The 17,377-nt window shown below is 39.4% G+C and overlaps 2 protein-coding genes, 1 long non-coding RNA gene and 1 pseudogene across 3 annotated transcripts; 3 read left to right on the forward strand and 1 right to left on the reverse strand.

The window, feature by feature from the left end:
- The first annotated feature begins 3,563 nt into the window (after positions 1-3,563).
- LOC131255340 (disease resistance protein RPP13-like) lies at positions 3,564-4,965 on the forward strand. The gene is made up of 3 exons (XM_058256041.1): positions 3,564-4,079; positions 4,184-4,466; positions 4,703-4,965. The coding sequence occupies exons 1-3, from the start codon at positions 3,564-3,566 to the stop codon at positions 4,963-4,965; spliced, it is 1,062 nt and encodes a 353-aa protein (XP_058112024.1).
- A 101-nt stretch (positions 4,966-5,066) lies between these two features.
- LOC131255341 (probable disease resistance RPP8-like protein 4) lies at positions 5,067-6,089 on the forward strand. The gene has a single exon (XM_058256042.1). It carries the CDS (start codon positions 5,067-5,069, stop codon positions 6,087-6,089), a length of 1,023 nt encoding a protein of 340 aa, XP_058112025.1.
- A 6,240-nt stretch (positions 6,090-12,329) lies between these two features.
- On the forward strand, positions 12,330-15,375 carry LOC131255342 (DNA-directed RNA polymerase V subunit 1-like; annotated as a pseudogene).
- Positions 15,376-16,134: 759 nt separating this feature from the next.
- Positions 16,135-17,355, reverse strand: LOC131256536 (uncharacterized). The gene is made up of 4 exons (XR_009176873.1): positions 17,205-17,355; positions 17,020-17,091; positions 16,865-16,936; positions 16,135-16,159 (listed from the first exon to the last, which is right to left on the reverse strand). It is a non-coding gene; the product is annotated as an uncharacterized LOC131256536 (long non-coding RNA).
- Positions 17,356-17,377: the final 22 nt, after the last annotated feature.

Consider the following 17,377-nt stretch of genomic DNA (forward strand, 5'->3'; position numbering starts at 1 on the left):
TTTAAATTTTAATCCCAAAAATATATAAGATCCAAACCTAAAATGGACCACACAGTGGGGTCTCCGCCTGTACCGAGCTACGAACAGACAGGATAGTAACTAATCCGCGCCAATCTCATGGATTACGTGGAACTTCTCTGGCCCACAATAATTTATGTTTTTTATTCACACAGAAAATTAATTTTTACAGTTCACTCCAGAGCATGAGCCCAAAATGAGGAATATCTAAAACCTAAGTGAACCACACCAAAGAAATTAGTGGGGATTGAGCCACTAGGGCTGAAAACTTCATGCGGTCCACTGTTAGACTTATTTGCCATCTAACCTTTTAGAAAGGTCACGCAGACCTGAGAAAGGGAAAACATAAGTATAAGCTTAATCAGAGCTTTCTATGGCTCTCAGAAAATTTCAACATTAGCCGTTCAATTCCCACTATTTCTGTAGTGTGGCCCATTTGAGCCTTGGCTATACCTCGGTTTCTATATCTCATTCCTTAAAATGGTATGGAAAAATGTATGGACGGTGTGGATGTGATACATAGGTCATAACAAGACTGATGAAAGTTTCCCGTGTCAACACTTGTCTTCTTCTCTTACCTGGTATGTGTAGGGCTGTACACGAGCAGAGTTAGCTCCATGACTCACTCAATTCGACTCGGTTCGAAATTGAGTTCGAGCTGAGTCGAGCTCGTTTTTTGAGCTTGAAAAAATTTTGAACCAAGTTCAAGTTTTTTTTTTTTGGGTTAGCTTGTTAGTACACACCCATGTCGGTACACACACTCCATGTTAGCCACCCCCTCTAGGGATCGATACCAAGACCTCAAGTGTTGAAACGAGGTATCTCCACTCAGTTTGCCAGTCGAGCTATGGATTTGGGTGTAATCGAGTTCGAGCTTGCTTGAGCTCGACTCAACTCGGATCGAACCCAACTCGAACCGAACTCGGATTGATTCAATTCGGTGACTTGATTACTTGATATTGTTGTTGCTCACCAAGTGTTTGATGAAATGACTCAACGAAGTGTGGCTGGTGGCAAGGAAGGTACGTATATGAAACAAATACCATTTTTTTCTTGATTTTTATGTTGTTTACAAGGTGTTTGATGAAATACCTATAAATCCATTGCTGCGGTTTTACATACAACAAGATTTTGAAAATGCAGTACATTTGTTTGTGAAAATACTGCGCAGACGAACTCGACTCTATCTTGGCTCGAACTCAACTCAAACTGGCCGGAGCTGCTGACCGAACCGAGCTAAGCTGGTGAGTCAGGCTCGAGAACCGAGCCAAGCCGAGTCCGAGCTGCAGTCAGCAAGTGGCCGAGCTGTGCCAAGCTCAACTCGTGAACACCTCTAGGTAGCATTTACCATGGTGCCCACCTTGACGAGTGTATTCTGTATCCACCCTGTTCATCCGTTTTTCAAATTTATTTTAAGACATTATATAAAAAATAAGCAGATCCAGTTATCAGGTGGACCATCCCATAAGAAATAGTGATTATTAACCATTAATAGACGAAAAATGTTTTGTATCAAGCCACATTGGTTTTCCCTCTTCATCCAGGCTTATGTGAGCGTGTTGACAGATTGGATGGAAACTAAAACTTCCATAAATATTAAGGTGAGCCCTCGAAAGTTTTTAATGGTAGGGTGTTCAATCGCCACTATTTCCTGAAATATGGTCCACCTGATAATTGGTTCTTAAATTTTTGTATCATGCTCTTAAATACTCTGAAAAAAATGGATGAACGGATTGGATACAGACTACACAAATTAAGGTGGCGGTAAGTGCTGCTGCACTTTCTTGGGTGAGGCCCGGTCTCACCTAAACCGATTCTAAGCTCAAGAGGCTAAGCAACGGAATTTTCTGAGTGTGAAATTTACGTGCCCCAAGATGACGTATTTCTTAAATCTATACCGTACATTCATTTTTTAAGATTATTTTAGGATATCAACCCAAAAATAATACAGATTCAAAGAAAAAGTGGACCACGCCACTGAAGACAGTATGAATTGATGCTACTGTGGAAAACTTTTTGGAATCACACAACTCTCGAACTGATATTTGTATTTTAACTTCATCTAGGCACGTGTGACAGGTGATATGAAAAATAAGCCTCACCCCTGACCTTAGAAAAGTTTTAATGTAGTTTATTCAATCCCCACTACTGTGAGGCGTGATCTACCTGAGCTTTGGACGTATCTAATTTTTAGTATCGTGCTCTAAAATTGTAGAATTATCGGGAAAAATTGAAAGACTGTAGATCTAACACAAAAATCATGGTGGGACCGGAAAAAGGTTACACACGTTCAAAGTTGAAAGTTGTGTAGTTAGCAATCTATTTGAGAGATAGAAATCCGGCTCACCTTGTTGGCTGAGTCCCGGAAATAGCGTACGTGGTCGAATGAGAAGCGACGACACTGGAATTGCCTCTGCCTTCATCCCTGACGATCAGCACTCATTATTTATTAGCAAGAGAAGGCAAGCTACTTTTCCCTCCAGTGCCTGTGTAAATTAAATTAAAAAACCTTGTCATTTTAGATAATCATCCATCTACCGTTACACGAACAAGTTTGACGATTTGGATCATGCATCCAAGTGAGACCCATCTAGGCATGCATGCAATGCTAAATCAAAATCAATACTTTGGCTGCACTCCAAAATGAATTACTCAAATTCATGTGGTTAGTCGCCTTTTTTAAACAAATCAACAATCTACTAGCAAGTAGATGGTTTTTTCAAATCTAGGTCAGTCAACGAATGTCTATCTATAATGCGACTTGTGGACCGCAATCTCTTTACCATGATCATGCCACTTGCGCAGAACGTCAGCAACATGAAAACAGTAGGCCCACCATCAAAGATTATCTGGCCACAAGATCAAGGCCAGATCCATTAACAGATGGGCCATCATTTGAATCTTTACACAATCAATGGTCATGTCGCAAGAGGATGTTAGGTGGGGCCCACCGTGATGCTGGACCATCCATCTGCTTTTCTTGGTCATTTTGAGACATGAGACCAAAAATCAGGTTGAAACCTTCCTAAGATAGATATCTTGATTTTTGTATGCCATCCAATCCGTTTATAAGGTCATTAATTTCCACTGGATGAAGTGAAAACACTAAAAACTTAGCCTGATATGAAACTTTGTGGCTATAGGAATGTTTTAAATGGTGATCACTGAATCGCCGTTGTTTCCTCTTGTGCAGACCACTTGAGTTTTTGGATCCACCTCCATTGTGGTGTGTGTGGGTTAAAAATAAAATAAAAATAAAAATAAAATATTCAATGTTTTAAATTCAACACCACATGGATGAAATAATCGAGTGCCAGCAAAATAATTGAGAGCCTTTGCTTTTGGTTTTTTTAGAATATATCTTACTTCTTCCTTTCAAAGAAGTTGATGAAAGGCTTGCTTTAAACATAGAGACTTCTGAAGGAGAGAGAGAGAGAGAGAGAGAGAGAGAGAGAGAGAGAGAATGGCTGAGATTGCTGTTCAGTTCGTCATACAAAAATTGCTCGATTTTCTAACAAAGGAAGCGTAATTCCTTGAACGAGTACATGACCGGGTCACATCTCTTGAAGAAAAATAAAATACGTGACTTACTCAAGGACATCCATGGGAAGCACAGAAACAATAGTGTGGTTAAGCGTTGGGTGGGCCAAGTAAGAGAAGTAGCCTATGATGCTGAGGACATCATCGACTCCTACATCTTTAACATTGCACAACAGCGAGGAGAGACAAGTGCTGGATTCATGAGAATCCTAAGAAGTGTTTCTCGTTGCATCACAGACATCCCAGCCATCCACCAGGTTGGAAAAAAGATCAGTGACATAGAAAGAAGGCTCAATGAGATCTTGTCCAACAGACCAGAGCTCGGCATCGACAATATATCAGCATCCGGAGAAGCTTCATCATCTTCAGATCAAACCTACACATGGAGGGAGAAGAGGGCTCCCATCGCCGAGGAAGCCGATGTGATTGGTGTCGAAGATGAGACAAAGACACTGGTGGGGTGGCTGATTGAAGGAGATGCGCAGCGTGCTGTCATTTCGATCACACGTATGGGACGAATAGTAAGACTACTCTCACTAAGAAAGTTTACAACAACGTAGATATAAAGAAGAATTTCCATTTTCATGCCTGGGTGTCTGTGTCTCAAGAACATTGACCATGAGAGATTTTCCTGAGCATTCTAAAATCTCTGGGAAGAAATGAAAGGGAGACGGCGGCTGTGGAAGACCTGTGTAAGCAGCTCTATGATCACTTGGAAGGGAAGAAATATCTGGTGGTAATTGATGATATATGGACTAGAGACGCTTGGAACGGTTTCGTCTCTGCATTTCCAGATAGGCAAAAGGGCAGCAGGGTGGTGCTCACTACTCGCAATGAAGAAATAGCCAAGTATGCAGATGCACAGAGCACGCCCCATAAGATGCATTTTCTTGCCTTCAAAACCTGGAGTTGGGGGGAAAGATTGTTGCGAAATGTCGAGGTTTACCTCTAGCTATTGCCGTAATAGGGGGCGTGCTATCAAGGAAAGATAAATCAGTGAATGAGTGGTACAAAGTGCTTACAAGTCTCGAATGACATCTACATGAAAGTGAAGATGCCATTTCGGGCATATTGGCCCTGAGCCACCGTCACTTGCCCTATTACTTGAAGCCCTGCTTTCTTTATTTTGGAACTTTTCCTGAAGACTCTGAAATTAAAGCGGATGACTTGATTAAGTTGTGGATAGCAGAAGGGTTCGTGCAGCAAAGAGGAGAAGAAGAACTAGAGTATGTTGCAGAAGACTACCTTGATGAGCTCGTATGTAGAAGCATGATTCAGGTGGCAAGAAGGAAGAGCAATGGAACAGTTGAAAATTGCCGTATTCATTATCTTCTACGTGACCTCTCAATATCAGGAGGCAAGGAGGAGAGATTTCTGGATGTGCATGGGAACATAGCGCCTACATAACCCATTAAGGCATGCCGACTTGCAATTACTTGTGATTGCTTCAGCAAGTCCATCTCTCTTAACTCCTTTGCTCTTCGTTGTACTTCGGTGGAATCAGAGAAATGCTGGAGAAACCGCTGTTGAATATCCTAGTAGTCGGTTTCAAATTGCTTAGGGTGATGGATCTCCAAAATGTAGAACTCTCCAGTCTCCCAGATGAAATTGGGTCTATAATCCACTTGAGGTACCTACGTCTCATTGTACTTCAAATGCTACCATCCACTATAACCCGCTTGTCCAATCTACAAACATTTTATCTACACTGTCCGGAGTTCAACATGCAGCTGGATGATATTTGTAAGATGGAAAAGATACGACACCTACTGCTACCATGGGGATGTTCAATCAGCAAACACACGCCACTCCATCGCTTAAGCAATCTCCAGACTCTAAAGGTAGTAAAGGCAGACAGCTGGATAGAAGCTGGGTTAGAGAAACTGACCAATTTGAGAGATTTGGAAATGCATGATCTGAAAATGGCATCATCCCATTCCATTTGTAAATTGGTTCGCCTCAGATCATTATCACTAATTACAAGATATGGATGTTCGATTCCAGCTTTTGAATCCTTCTCAAATCATCAGCATCTATATAAGATGAAATTGTCGGGACGCTTAGAGAAATTTCTCGACCTGCATGAATTCCCACTTAACCTCACCGAGCTACACTTGATTGGGTCCAAAATACAGCAAGATCCAATGGGAACGCTGGAGAAGCTGCCGAACCTACGGATTCTCGCATTACGCCAACGTCACTGGACAAGGAAAGAAGAATCTTATATGGGAAAGGAAATGGTTTGTTCCGCCGGAGGGTTTCTGCAGCTCCAAAGATTGAGTATTGAGGAAGGTGAATTAGTGGAGTGGAGAGTGGAGGAAGGAGCGATGCCGAATCTTAGATGCTTAGAGATTAATTCTTGCTATGAATTGAAGATGCTTCCTGATGGATTGCAACACGTAACCACCCTCAAAGAATTGAAGCTGAGGATGATGGCAAAAGAACTGGAAGAAAGGGTGAGAGAGAATGAGGGAGAGGCCTGGTATAAGATCCGACATATACCCTCTATTATCTACCCTGCCGGGTTTTGATGTGGCTGATAGAGATTGGCTCGTTGCTTGCGTGACAGAGGGCCCACAGAAGTCGAATTCTTGCTCCGTTACAGAACCGTCTGCCCAAACAGATCGGCCCTGCAGCACATTTGTTCGTTGGTGGAAGATGTTTGTTATCATGGTTTTAATTGAGTGGTTACTTTATTGATTTCTTGCTATCGATTTTGTGAAATGTTAGATGGTAGTATATGTAATCTTTTGTTTCATCTTCATGGGTAATCTCAGTGCTACTAGATTGTCGTTCTGTGGCTTGAACTGGCATCGATAGATGCCACAACCACACTCTCCGTTGGCGAAAAGAGCGCGGATCGTCTGTGTTGAAGGCAGGAAATTTCAGCCCCGTAGGCCGTAGCTTATGTAGCGTTGGTCCACGTCATTGCCAATGACTCTTGCTAGCTAGGGATTTCTCTCCAAAGTAGATTGCGTGCTACGAAACATTGACTTTCAACGTGTGGAACTTCTCGATTTATGATTTACATTCACACTTACTATCAATTTTTAAATATTAATCTAAAGCATGAGCCCAAAACTAAGTCACATTAAAGTTCATACCAAAGAAAATAGTGTGGATTGAACCACTACTGTTGAAACCTTTCCAGAGTCTACTGTTAGGTTTATTTGTCATCTAATCTCTTCATAAAGTCACACATACTTGATGAAAGGGAAAACATAAATATGAGCTTAATCAATAGCCTTACGTGGCTTCAAGAAATTTTCAACAACAGGCGTCTGATTTCCACTATTTCCGTAGAGTGGCCCACTTGAGCCTTGGATTTACCTCGGTTTCCATCGCATTTCATAAAATGGTATGGAAAAATAGATGACGGTGTGGATCTTATACATACGTCCTAACAGGTCCAATGAAGTTCCACATGTCATCACTTTGGTTTTCTACGCCACGGGCCAATTAGGTGAGGCCTCGGCCTAACCCCAAAACGGTGTGGCCCTTACCATGGTGCCCACCTTGATGTGTGTATTATGTATCCACCCCGTTCATCTGTTTTTCCAGATTATTTTAGGTCATGATCCAAAAAATTAAGAAGATCCAATTATCAGGTGGACCATACTTTAGGAAACAGTGGTGATTGAACAATCTACTATTAAAAACTTTTTAGATATAACCTTAATGTTTCCATAGTTTTTATTTGCCATCTAATCTGCTACAACTTCACATAATCCTAAATAAAGGGAAGAAACAAATATAAGCTTGATCCAAAACTTGCATAGCTAATTAATAGTCAATCACCACCTGTTCCTATGGTATATATGGTCTACCTGGTAATTGGAACTACTTTGTTTTTGAATAATACGGATGGACTGGGTGGATATAAGGTGAGCCCCACAGCAATGGCTGCACGCCTGCACCGTCTTTGGTGAGGCGGGTTTCTCACATAATCGGCTCCTCTGCCGCACACAAGTAACCGAATTTCTTTACTGTTAAATTTAGGTGGGCCCTATGATGATGTATTTCTTAAATCCACATTGTCCATTTATTTTTTAAAGATAATTTTAGAATACGGTCCGAAACTAACGAAGATACAAAGCTAAAATAGACCACACCATTGAAAACAATTGGAATTGATGCTACCATCGAACACTTCTCCAAGCCACAGAAGTCTCTGATCAAACTGATATTTATATTTTAACTTCATCCACTTGTGATCTATTGATCAAGTCTGATGGAAAAGTTTCAATGGTAGTTTGTTCAATCCCTAATATTTTTTCTGTGGTGTGATCCATTTAAGCTTTGGATGTACCTCATTTTTAAATTCAAGCTCTAAAATTATCTGGAAAAATTGATGAACGGTGTAGATCTAACACAAAAGTTACAGTGGGACCAAGAAAAGTTCTGCACATTAAAAGTTGTGTTGTGTAACCAGCATTGTATTGGAGAGAGAAATGAGAAAACCAGCTGATTTTTTTTTTTTTTTGTTTTTTTTTGTTTTTTGTTTTTCAAGGACAAATTGTATTGAATGAAGGAGATGCGGTGGAGGGCTTACAACTCATGGATTTGGGGTGGGCTGATAGCAAAAAGAAAAGGCTCTCCCACCGTGTGACTATACAAATAAACACCACGCAGTATGTTAGCGAGTCCTTAGGTTACCCAGGCCTACTTTGTCAAGAAAGAGGAGTCCTCTGATGGTGGGAGGGAGGGCTTCCCATGAACGGAAGTTGTGGTCTTGCTAGCATTCACTTCCCAGTCTAGCCAAGCCGTCTGCCACCGAATTAGTCTCTCTAAGAGTATGAGATACTTCAGCATGTACATCTTGTGAGCTTGACCTGATTCTCGCTTTCCAATGTCAGATTGACCAGGCACTCTTGCTATGGATAGAGCTTGCACCACAACTCTAGAATAACTAGCAACTTGGACTCTATGGAATCCCAATAAAGCATATAACATTAGGCCATCAAGGATCGCCTTGATTTCTACCTTGGTGTTAGTGCCAACGCCATATCCTCGGTAGAAGCTGAAGAGAAAGTTCCCACTGCTGTCTCTTCTGACACCACTCCTGACGGAGTGTCCCGAGTTCCCTCTGGCTGATCCGTCTACATTGAGTTTGATGTTGAGGGTCAAACATTGCATATTAGATCCTATTTATTACCTAATTTTACGAGCATGGTAACGTTTAACGCCCTTTTTGTAATCGTGTTTGTGATGCAGGGTGTATTTAGGAGCCTAGACTGAAAAATTGTATTTTTTTTCAAAACTGAACTGCTTTTCATTTCATCTGTAACAGCACCTGTACATTCGGGCACCCCTTTTCAAAAAAAAAAAAAAAGGGCCTATAATAGAAAAGAAGAAAGGAAAACTGCACAATTAACCAAAGGACCTCACATCATCTTAATCGCACCTATATCAACCTTATCAAGAAAGACAGAACCTCTTACCTGGTGAGGAAGTACTGATTGGTTGTCGAACCAAGAGTCAGACTGCGAACCACTTTCTTGCATGGCCATTAGATCTGCTGGTGAGTTCTCTTCCCTCAGAATATGCACAAAAGTAATACGACCCCACATCTTCAGCTGGTTTATCCTGAAAATCCATTCTCTCTATTTCCAACCTACCTTTGTCTCTCCATTGGTATTAAAAGCATAGATTTGACACTCATAAATCACCAAGGTAAGGGACGGACTCCAGGGGACCAAGATCGAAGAATTTACACACCCGGGATTCGAGAAAATACAGTATTTCATGATAAAAAAGCCTAAAATTCATCCAAAATTCAAGATCACAGGGTTCCCACCATCTTTTCGACTAAAAAAAATTCATACATGGCCTAAGGACCATAAATTAACCATACACATCAAATTTCAGCTGCTGGACCGTTGTGAACATGCCCCAACAGACAGATCAGCTCACAAATCGTCAAACTGGGGCCCACCTGAAATCTGTATATGCTTCAATTTTGGCCTTAACCCATTAAATGAGCTGGAAAGCAGATTTCTCAAAAATCGATGTGGAACCCACTTTACATGATGAAAGTGTGCACAACATACGTGCATAGGAGGTGCACCAGACTAACGGAAACGGTCAGCGGTCGCTGACCCGATCCGAATTTTCGCAACAGAGAGTTACAGTCGATTTCTGGTGAGCCACCATCATCACGCCTGTTGATGATCCGCACCGTTTAGTGAAATCAGGAGGTCAAACCAACCGTACCTTGATCCGTTTTCTGCTTTTCTAAGATGATGAAGGAACATGAAGGTGTAGACGCAAGATTGGATGGCGCTAAGAAAAATGACGTGAGTCTCGACGAAGCTGATCCAAAACCGATCATGTCAGACCGATTTTTCATGGGATATCTAATGGATGGTCTGGATTTCACAGATAGCTTCACACATGGGTCCCACCAATCAACAGCGCAGAGGCTGTGCGAACTCTGTTTTGCAACAGAGCCTACGGACGGTCCTTGTGGGCCACTCACAAGATCTTTCAAGACAATCCATTCCATCCATCTTGATCAGAATGAAAAACCAACTGGACGGTGCCTCTTTTTACCATTTGTATCAATAGGGATGGAAATTAATCTGCGGCGCAATTCCTGTACACGCCGTTTGCATGACTCACGTTTCGATGATTGCGGATTGCTGTGGGCTCATGTCTTGAAGGTGATTGAAAATCTGCACCGTTCATCTTGTAGGAATGAAAAATTCAATCAAGAACTGGAAGTTGTTTCGCTGATGGGCAAGGAAAGAAGGGAGTTGGGTGCGCCAGCTTCTTAACTGCGTAAACTGACTTACGCAGGGAGTGCATAAAACTTTTGCACCGACTTCAGATGTGTTGTGCGTAAACAGCCACTACAAGAAATTTCACTTTTAGCGACGAAAATTTTCGTTGCTATAAATCAAATTTTCGTAGCTAAAAAGTTTTAGCGACGAAAGTTTTCGTCACTAAATTCGTCGCTATAAGACCGATGTCGAAGCGTTTTCTCAGCGAAAATTTTGAATCGTCGCTAAATGCAAGCTTTTTAGCGACGACAATTTTCGTCGCTAAAAAACACTGCACAAGACTTTTAGCAACGAAAATTTTCGTTGCCAAAAATAAATTACAAAACTTTTAGCTACAAAAATTTTCGCTGCCAAAAAAAATTACAAAACTTTTAGCGATGAAAATTGTCGTCGCTAAAAATAAATTAGAAAAATTTTAGCGACGAAAAGTTTCGTCGCTAAAAAAACTATACAAGACTTTTATCAGCGAAAATTTTCGCTACTAAAAAAATCGTTCTATTTTTAGCGACGAAAATTTTCGTCGCGAAAAAACTGTGCAAACATAAAAAATCGTTCCACTTTTATCAACGACAATTTTCGTCGCTAAAAAAACTGTACAAGACTTTTAGCAGCGAAAATTTTCGCAGCTAAAAGTAAATTATAAAACTTTTAGCTACAAAAATTTTCGTTGCTAAAAGTCTCTTTTTAAAAAATTATTCTAGCTCAAAATTCCGCACAAAATTCCTGATATACACCTGTTAACAATATATTTCATCATATTCATCCTGATATACACCTGTTATATAATATATTTCATCATATTCACATTCACATCCATCTAAACCCAAACAAGAAAATCCATCCAAACATAAAAGTACATTCATCCAAACACAAACAATCTTATCCGCATCACACTTATTCACACATAAATACATATAAGTTTAACATAATAAACAAATATACAAAAAATCGTCGTCTTCTTCCTATTTCGACAACTTCCTTACCACCTACTTTCTAGTCAAGTTCCATAGCCATGCACACTTGTTTCCTTGTCCTTGCATCTTAACATCATCGCCATCTTTCTCTTTTATCTACACCACCCAACATTTGGAAGGATCATACATGTATTCACTAAAGAAGATATGCTCAAAGATTGCAGGGTCATCCAGAGATGGAAGATCATGCTTCTTTCTAGCTTCACACTTCCCTACACTGTAATACACCTGCCAATTGAACTGAAAATCATGTGACAACATTTCTACTAGTCACTGGAAACAGCCATATGATTTGTGACTCCATAACATGTCCGTGGGTTCTCTATGAACTCTAATCACAGAGTGATACCCAAAAACCTGACACACTTGGTGGTCAAACTACAACTCAATGCCAACATGGACTGGCACATCAGCCACTTTTGTTGTAACAGGAATTGTTTGATAACCATGATGAAGAAGAATACTTTCCAACAAAGAGCTACCAGTTAACAGCCAAGAAACTCACCTCCATCGTGACATGGCAAGCCAAAAGTTGATAAGGCATGTACTTATAGCCACTGCAAAAAGAAAAAATGAAAAACTGAGTTGTGGCTTTTGGGTTTTCTCAATGACATCATATCTTTTATTCAAGTCACAATACAGAATAAAATTTAAATCTTTCAAGGCCTGATTGAGTTTCATCGACTTAATGCAAAGATAATCTACAAGCTCAAAACAGAGCTAATCACAGGTTCACCAGGCTAGAAATAATCCATTGATCTAAATGCATCTTTTACGCTGCATTTTGAAACACACCTGAGTTGGATTGCAATTGTTCAGTTCAATTAGGTGGCAACGATTGAACTGTATTGACGGTTAGTGTTATTCATAATGGAGTACAAATTGCAATTACATTCCTTTCTAGTTGAACTTGGAGTAATGATCACACAATACAAATACTATGATAGTTTCAAATTGGTCATTTCAGCTTCACTGAAATGATTATTGCATTTCTAGATGATAGCTTCACTGAAAAATGGTCTTTGTGAAAGCTCAGGAGCATTGGACTATTAGATCTCCTTCAGCCTTCTGTGTCCAATGCACCTCACAACTTTCTGTAACCAGCTGTGGTCCTTCATTATGGTGTAGAGAACACACAAAATAGTCACTTAAATACATCCAGACAAATCACAGTAGCACTTCTCTAACATTCAAAATTTTCAAAACTGAATTGGAAAAAAGAGAATCAAAGTAAACTAAATCAGATTTGAAAGTTGGTCAAATCATAAATAGGCAGATTATGGACGGAGACATTGTTTTCATTAATAGGCCACCTAGTACTCATAAACATTCATTACAAGCATTTTCTGTCTATGTGCATGACGACCATACTGTTAAGATCAATCCCCTTATTTGTGCTCCCCTAGGTGCAGATTTTGATGGGGATTGTGTTCATATATTTTATCCCGTCTCTAGCAGCAAGGAAGAAGTTTTAGAGCTGTTTAGTGTTGAAAAGCAAATCCGTAGTTCTCATAGTGGTAGTCTGAATTTACAACTGGTGCATGATTCTTTATTGTCACTTAAACTCATGTTTAGGACTTTTTTCTTGAACAAAGCGACTGCGCAACAATTGGCTATGTGTGTTTCACCAGTTTACTGGAACCTGCTTTGCTTAAGGCTCACCATACAGGTCCTCTGTGGACTGTTTTGCAAATGGTACAGAGTGCTTTACCTGCATTTTTTTACTACTTTGGGGAGAGGCATTTGATCAGTAAAAGTGAAATGGTGAGGATTGATTTCAATAGAGATTTACCGCAGTCATCATTCACAGAGATTGTTACTTCTGTTCTTGACAAGAAGGGAACAGAAGAGGCTGTTAAGTTCTTTAATATGTTGCAGCCATTGCTGAAGGACATTCTCTTTTTAGAAGGATATAATGTTGGCCTGAATGATTTTGACATTCCCAAGACTGTTACTGAAGATATAAAGAAGAAAATTCAGGACATATCACCTTTGCTGCTTCACTTGAGATCAAATTACAATGAACTTGTAGAGTTGTTAGTGGAAAGCTACCTGAAAACTATAAAACTGCCAATCGTGACTCGTATTCTAAAGTTATCTGCTTTGGGTAATTTGATAGATTCTAAAAATGATTCAGCTATCAGTAAGGTTGTTCAACAACTTGGCTTTTTGGGGCTTCAACTTTATGACCAAGGGAAGTTTTATTCAAGGCGTTTGGTTGAGGATATGAGTTTCCACTTCCAAAATAAGTATTCTGTTAATGGTGATATGAGTTTCCACTTCCAAAATAAGTATTCTGTTAATGGTGATATGAGTTTCCACTTCCAAAATAAGTATTCTGTTAATGGTGTTGACTATCCTTCTAAGGCATTTGGGTTAGTTAAGAGCTCCTTTTTTCAAGGTCTGACCCCCTATGAAGAGTTGGTCCATTCCATATCATCCAGGGAAGTGTTGATCCGTTCTTCCAGAGGACTTACTGAACCAGGAACTTTGTTTAAAAATCTAATGGCCACACTTAGAGATGTCGTTATCTGTTATGATGGGACAGTGAGAAACCTCTGCAATAATTCTATAATTCAATTTGAGTATGGACAGTGGACAAAAATAGTCCTGGCAGGTCTCTTGCTGGTGAACCAGTTGGTGTATTAGCTGCTACTACAGTATTAAATCCTGCATATAAAACAGTTCATGATTCTTCTCAGAGCAACAACTCTTCATGGGAATCGATGAAGGAAATACTTTAGTGCAAAGTTAACTTCAAGAATGATATTATAGATCGGAGAGTTATTCTATATTTGAATGAGTGCTTCTATGGGAAAATGCATTGCAAGGAGAATGCAGCATATTTAGTTCAGAATCGTTTGAAAAAAGTCGCTTTAAAGGCATCGACAAATACCTGAAAGTTCAGAAGCGGATACAGGCCTTGTTGGCCACATTCACCTTGATAAGATGCGCTTGAAAGTACTCGAGCGGAGCATGGATGAGATCATGCACTCTTGTCAAGAGGTTATAAATTGCTTTGGGAGAAAGAAGCACGCTCTTTCACCTTTTTTTAAGAAGATTTATTTGTCTTCCTGCGAATGTTGCACACTTCAGCAATAATGTGATGAGAAGTGGTCTCAGCTGCCATGCTTGCACTTCTTCTACAAACAGCAGGAACATTCATGTCAAACAACAATGAGTAGATTGTCTCTTTCAGTTGTCTTCTAGATGCCTTAGCAGATTCAGTATATGAAGAAAATGAAAAATAATAATAATAATAATAAGGTATCAGTTTAACTGAAAATGCACCCAAATGAATGGAACGTACCCTATATGGTTGACTTTGTTTCTCCTTTCAATCATCTATCCATTACTATTGCCCCTATCAAGGAGAGATGATACCATTACCAGTTAAACTTCTGATTCCCACTGGGACACTATGCTAACTACACTTTGGACATAACTTCCTTAATTGGGCCGGGACCACATTCTCTTCCTTTTTTTTTCTTTTTTTCTTTTTTTTTTGCACATAAATAACTAACTTTGCATATGCATTCCATGTTAGCACTAATGCCATTAAGATCTTTTTCAATCAAGTGCAGATTTGAGAACTTGATTATGCTCTCGTACCAATAGAAGACTTTATTTATGTCAGATCTCTCCAAATTAGTAGCACTCCACGCTTGCTTTGAAACAGCATTTATAATTATAGAGACGATATCCTGTCAGCTGAACGAAGTAAATGGAGCACAACAACAGTAGCAGCAAAAACAAAAAAAACAAAAGTCCATGTACCCTGAGAGTATCCAATTCAGGCCCTCCTAAGGCATCATAGTAGTGATCTATTGGTAAAACATCAATTTCAGCAGTCTGTGTACTGTTAACCTCTGGTTCTCATTTTTTTGGAATTGTATAATCATAAAGCAATGGAAATAATGTGAAATTAGATGATATTTTTTTTGGAATTGTACCTTCTGATCACGCATAGGCTGCAGATGAAACACATTCCAGAACTTCTTACCTGCATCAGTTCAAACAACTTAGAAGCACTTTACAGAAGAAATGGTAAAGAAAAAAAATAAAAAGAAGACCATTGATTACAATTTCCATCTTATGCATTTGAACCAAAATCCCATTCTTTCAAGCATAGAGAGGAAGAGAAGAAATCTAAAATTGACATCTTATTATATTAGAGCAAACACAAAACGTAAGTTCATAATATAATGGATATAGACTAGAAACAAAAGAAGTAACGAACAATGATATATTTATGCCATCAGGGGTATATCCATTCAACTCACAATTTCTGCATTTTGGTCATATCCCCCAATGCAGGGAAAGGCATGCTCGATCCATTCAAATCAGATATCCTCCTGAAAATCAAAATATATTGGATTCAATAAAGTAATTCATTTCATACCACTTCCAAGGCTGGGTATGAATCCAAGAAAATTCTAAGTAATAAAGCAGCAAGAAAAGAACATGGAATGTGCCCTCAGAGTTGATTTAGATTCACCAAGAAAGATATGTTGGAATGTATAGGTCCAGTCATAGATTTTCCTTGCATATGCTTGCAGTGGTTTAGAATCATGGTTCATATAGATGTTCTCATATAGAAGCAAGAAGCAATTTACATTGAAAACATATCAAATAAAGTTCTTACAGCCTCTTGAGTCGTGTCCAGTTCCCGATGAAATCAGGGATCTTACAGAAATAATATGAATGGAGTTTAATAAGTTATAATTTCTAAATGGAAAAGACAACCCCAGTGACTAGTGAAGAATTGATATACAAGTCCGTCAAGTTTCTCAAGTTGCCGAAGGTAATAGGTATTTCTCTGTCAAGTTATTCGAACAAGCAAGGCTGCACCTGTAATATATTGGATGATGTTAGGAAAAAAGTTTTTTTTTTTTTTTTAAAATAACCCCTATTGTTTATTATCACGATAGGCTGTATGCCAATCACTACCAACTGATCATGATCAGATGGTGGTGATAAGTGAGGCCCACACCTGCTACGCGGTGTGGACCCAGCAGGGCATTCCACTCCTTAAAATGGTCGTGGAGTCCTCTCAACACCACATATTGACCGTCAACTGATAGTGTTGAATAGCATAAACACTTCGCAATTGGTTGACCCTCAGCCATTCTGTTCACCAATGTAACCTAACAATGGCCAGCATATATTTACACATTAATCACATTTTCTGTTTAATTAGGACATAGGAGGCAACCAGAACTAATAAATAAATAAATAACATTTAAATTTTAGAGATTCTCAATTCAGGTCACAAATCTTAGCAGCTGCTCAAATGTAATAAAGATAAGGGTGACACTATTTGCACCTGCCCTGATTGATAATGGCAACCTTCTTTCAACATTGGTGATACAACAGTACAAATTTGTACTCCTGAATTACCAAAAGTAGAAAGAAAAGATGCTAATGGAAAATATCAATCAAGATGAGTAAAGATATGAATTCCCTGAAAGATAACTATGAAATGAGAATTAGGTCACTATTTGAAAAATAAAAAAATAAAAATTGCAATGGCAAAACAGAGAATCTTACAATCTCTCCAAGCTGCGCAAATTACCAAGCTCTGGAGGAAGAGGTCCTTCGACCTCGTTAACTTCAATGACTCTGCAAACTCACGAATTGCATGAATAATAGTAGCTAAACGCAATTTCATCTGCCTAATCAAATGAAAGTTGTGAATCACATACAGTGACTTGAGTGTCATGATGTTTCCTAGCTCCTTTGGAATTGTTCTAGAAATGTGATTTCCCAAAAGCGACCTACAATGTTCAAACAATTTTTCGGGTATGTCCCTCAGACAGTGAGAGAGGAAGAGAGGGTTTTGTAGATTAGTTATAGAAGATTCCAGATGCAATTATGGAAGAGGACTTACAAATCGGTGAGAGGAAGGGAAGCCCATGCTGCAGGGATCGATCCATTGAGATAGTTGCGAGAAAGATCGCTGTTGGACAAGAGCAGAAATTACGATCTAAGACCCCGATATTTGCTACGAGGCAAAATAAAAGCGAGAGAGAGAGAGAGAGAGAGAGAGAGAGTGAAATACCT

Source organism: Magnolia sinica, chromosome 9 (assembly GCF_029962835.1).
Source record: "Magnolia sinica isolate HGM2019 chromosome 9, MsV1, whole genome shotgun sequence".
In the NCBI taxonomy this organism is placed as follows: Eukaryota; Viridiplantae; Streptophyta; class Magnoliopsida; order Magnoliales; family Magnoliaceae; genus Magnolia; species Magnolia sinica.